The 3,202-nt window shown below is 44.6% G+C and overlaps 1 protein-coding gene across 1 annotated transcript in view; it reads left to right on the forward strand.

Moving 5' to 3' along the window:
• Nucleotides 1-3,202, forward strand: part of cacna1aa (calcium channel, voltage-dependent, P/Q type, alpha 1A subunit, a) — a gene marked incomplete at both ends in the record, with an annotated part of 192,414 nt that overhangs the window by 120,294 nt on the left and 68,918 nt on the right. Inside the window, one exon of the mRNA XM_083648784.1 lies at nucleotides 2,763-2,879. Coding sequence (XP_083504910.1) covers nucleotides 2,763-2,879 — 117 coding nt within the window. The remainder of the gene's footprint in view (nucleotides 1-2,762; nucleotides 2,880-3,202) is intronic.

Genomic DNA, 3,202 nt, shown 5'->3' on the forward strand with positions numbered 1-3,202 from the left:
ATTTGTTGTCTTGGTCCTTTGTATCCCTGCTGTATGGATGTACATAATGTGCAGAGGTGCTGGGACAGAAAATTGCTGCTGTCCTAACTTGTTCCCATAATGACAATTGATTTCTTTCTTGTTTTTTATCTTTTTTACATGCTTTCTTTAAATCGTCCACAAACTTAACGGCGACCTACTGTAATCTACTTCACCCCGTCCCCCTTCTCCCCCCACCACCTACTACTTCCTGCGATTCCGTCCAATCAAAATGCACTATGAAACCTGTGTGTCCATCCATGACGACCGGCCTGGTCAATCGCTCTGGTTGTTCTTCGAATCAACCAAAAATCCAAAAATGTGCCACTATAAACCATAACAACATCCACATGTAGATGGTTTGTAATTTTTTGGAGATCTTATTTTCCTGCATGCTTTTGAATGCTCCCCCTCCCCCCTCCCCCGTGTGGTGGCTGTGAGCAGTGCATGTCTTGCTTGACGCTCCCTCCCACCCCCAACCCGCTCGCCCCTGAGTGACCTCTGAGTTTCGCAAATTTTTTATTTGTTTGGCGACTTTACTAACCTCTCTGCCAGTCACTGTATTTCATCCAGTCATAAATCCAACCCATACATACTTTTTACTGAGCACTTCCATTCAATTGGATTGGATGGTGTAACCATGTGGGTCTGCCATGTCAAGTCAAGTCAAGTCAATTTGATTTATATAGCACATTTCATACATAAAGCAATTCAAAGTGCTTCACAAGACATTACAGACATAAGAGAATAAAAGAAGATAAAAAGACAATTAAAAGCAAAAAAGCAGTAAGATGCTACACGTTTGGTCAATACAGGAAAATAATAGGATAAATAGACATTTCAACAGTTAAAAGCGGTGCTAAACAGAAAGGTTTTTAGACTATTTTTAAAAATAGGAAGTGTTGAGTAAAATCTGAGGGCCTCAGGCAAGGCAGGTTGTTCTAGCTAACACCAGCACAGTGTGTAAAGGTGGCCCTGCCCTGGTTCGAGTGGATCCTTGGGACAGCTATTAGGCCGGACCCAGCTGACCATGTGGCTACACCAGTCCTTTGGCCATAGTGGGTGTGCATGCGCACACACACACACACACACATACACACACGCACGTGCGCGCACACACACACACACACACACACACGCACGTGCGCGCGCACACACACACACACACAGTGACAGTGACTGGGAGAGACGACAGTAAGAGCGACAGAGTGAGCGAGTGCAAAGCTTTGCCCATGGCAGAGGGAACACGTGATGCATGCTGCCCGATTGCATGTCTTTGGCAGTAACCTTTTATTTTCACATCACACACACACACACACACACACACACACACACACACACACACTGCACACACACACACACACACACTGCACACACACACACACTGCACACGCAGCATAATGTACTAGCATGATTGCAGATGGATGGAACCTGCATATGTATGCCTGCTGCCAATCCCTTTTTGAGCACTCCAGGCTTCTGTTGTGTCCTGTTATGGTTGAAGGACTTTGCATTACAGGCTTATAATAGTACGTAAATCAATAATAACTAGAAAAAAAAGAACACATCCCTCAAAGTCAAAATGTCAATTGAGCTTTCCTAAGTCCTGCCTCTTTTTTCTCTGTGCTCCAATAACACTTGAGCAAGCTTATAGCAGCCTATGGAGCCGGTCTAGAGTGTGTGATGTCACAATTAACTCTAGCAGACTTTAGGGACTTAGGATTGGTCACCTAATTGTCACCTAGATGTCTTACCTCATATAGGCTACCTACAGTAAATTATAAGGTGTGTAAAGCACATAGAGTACCCCATGTATGATTATAAAGAGATGGAGTTATCATTTAATGGTCATTTTATAATGAGTTGTTGGTCCTTTAACCACCCTCTTGTGCTTACTTGGCTTGGTCTTATTTCAGTATGTCACATGACTTAGTGGTCGATCCCCTTTGCTGGGGCATAAACTACTTTGTTGTTTTGCCTTGTACTGGTGCACACTAGCACGCTGCCTTGTACTGGTGCACACTAGCATGCTCCCTTGTACTGGTGCACACTAGCATGCTGTGTGTGCGCTTGCTTCATTTTAAAATATGATGCGTTTTGCCTTGAGAGAATTAGTGCATTTGGTTGCCTTTACAAGAAAACCTCCCGACATCCTTGCACTTTAACTACTCACCACTCCTACCACGATTACTACTACGTACCCCAATTGGATGAAACTAGTTCCGTTTGGATGATTCCCCCCCTCCCCCCTGACTGTGTTGTTTTGTTTGGTTATGTCTAACTTCCTTGGATATGAAAAGCCTGTTGGAGCCTTGCCTTTTTTTATTAGTTTGGTTTGCTTTGACTTGTTTGGCTCTTGGTTCTTTTCATTTGTGTTGAGTTTGAATCCCTCGGTTTGGTTTTGAACCTTACCCCTTTCATTTGAATGTTTTTGTGATCTTTAGCTGAGGACACTTGTTTGCTCTCTCTGCCCAGCAACTAACTTCTCCCCCCTTATCCTCATCATCCTCCCACCTCCTTATATACTCTCCTCCTCTTCCAACTCTCCTGTCTCTGTATCCTGCTCTCTTCCTGTCTCCTCGCTTCCTCAACTCTCAATCCTAATCCATTCTACCCCCCCACTCTCTCTTTCTCTCTCTCTCTCTCTCTTTCTCTCTCGCTCTCGCTCTCTTTCTCTCTCTCTCTCTTTCTCTCTCTCTCTCGCTCTCTCTCCGCCTGCTCATGTTGCGGCTGCTGTGCTGCAGAATAACTTCATCAACCTGAGTTTCCTGAGGCTGTTCAGGGCAGCCCGTCTCATCAAGCTCCTGAGACAGGGAGAAACCATCCGCATCCTGCTCTGGACCTTCGTCCAGTCCTTCAAGGTTCTCAACTCACATCCAACATATATTACAAGTCCTTCAAGGTTCACACTCACATACCCAACATACACTACAAGTCCTTCAAGGTTCACACTCACATACCCAACATACACTACAAGTCCTTCAAGGTTCACACTCACATATCCAACATACACTACAAGTCCTTCAAGGTTCACACTCACATACCCAACATACACTACAAGTCCTTCAAGGTTCACACTCACATACCCAACATACACTACAAGTCCCTCAAGGTTCACACTCTCATATCCAACATACACTACAAGTCCTTCAAGGTTCACACTCACATACCCAACATACACTAC

This window comes from Poromitra crassiceps (genome assembly GCF_964638095.1).
Source record: "Poromitra crassiceps genome assembly, chromosome: 13".
Classification (NCBI taxonomy): Eukaryota; Metazoa; Chordata; class Actinopteri; order Beryciformes; family Melamphaidae; genus Poromitra; species Poromitra crassiceps.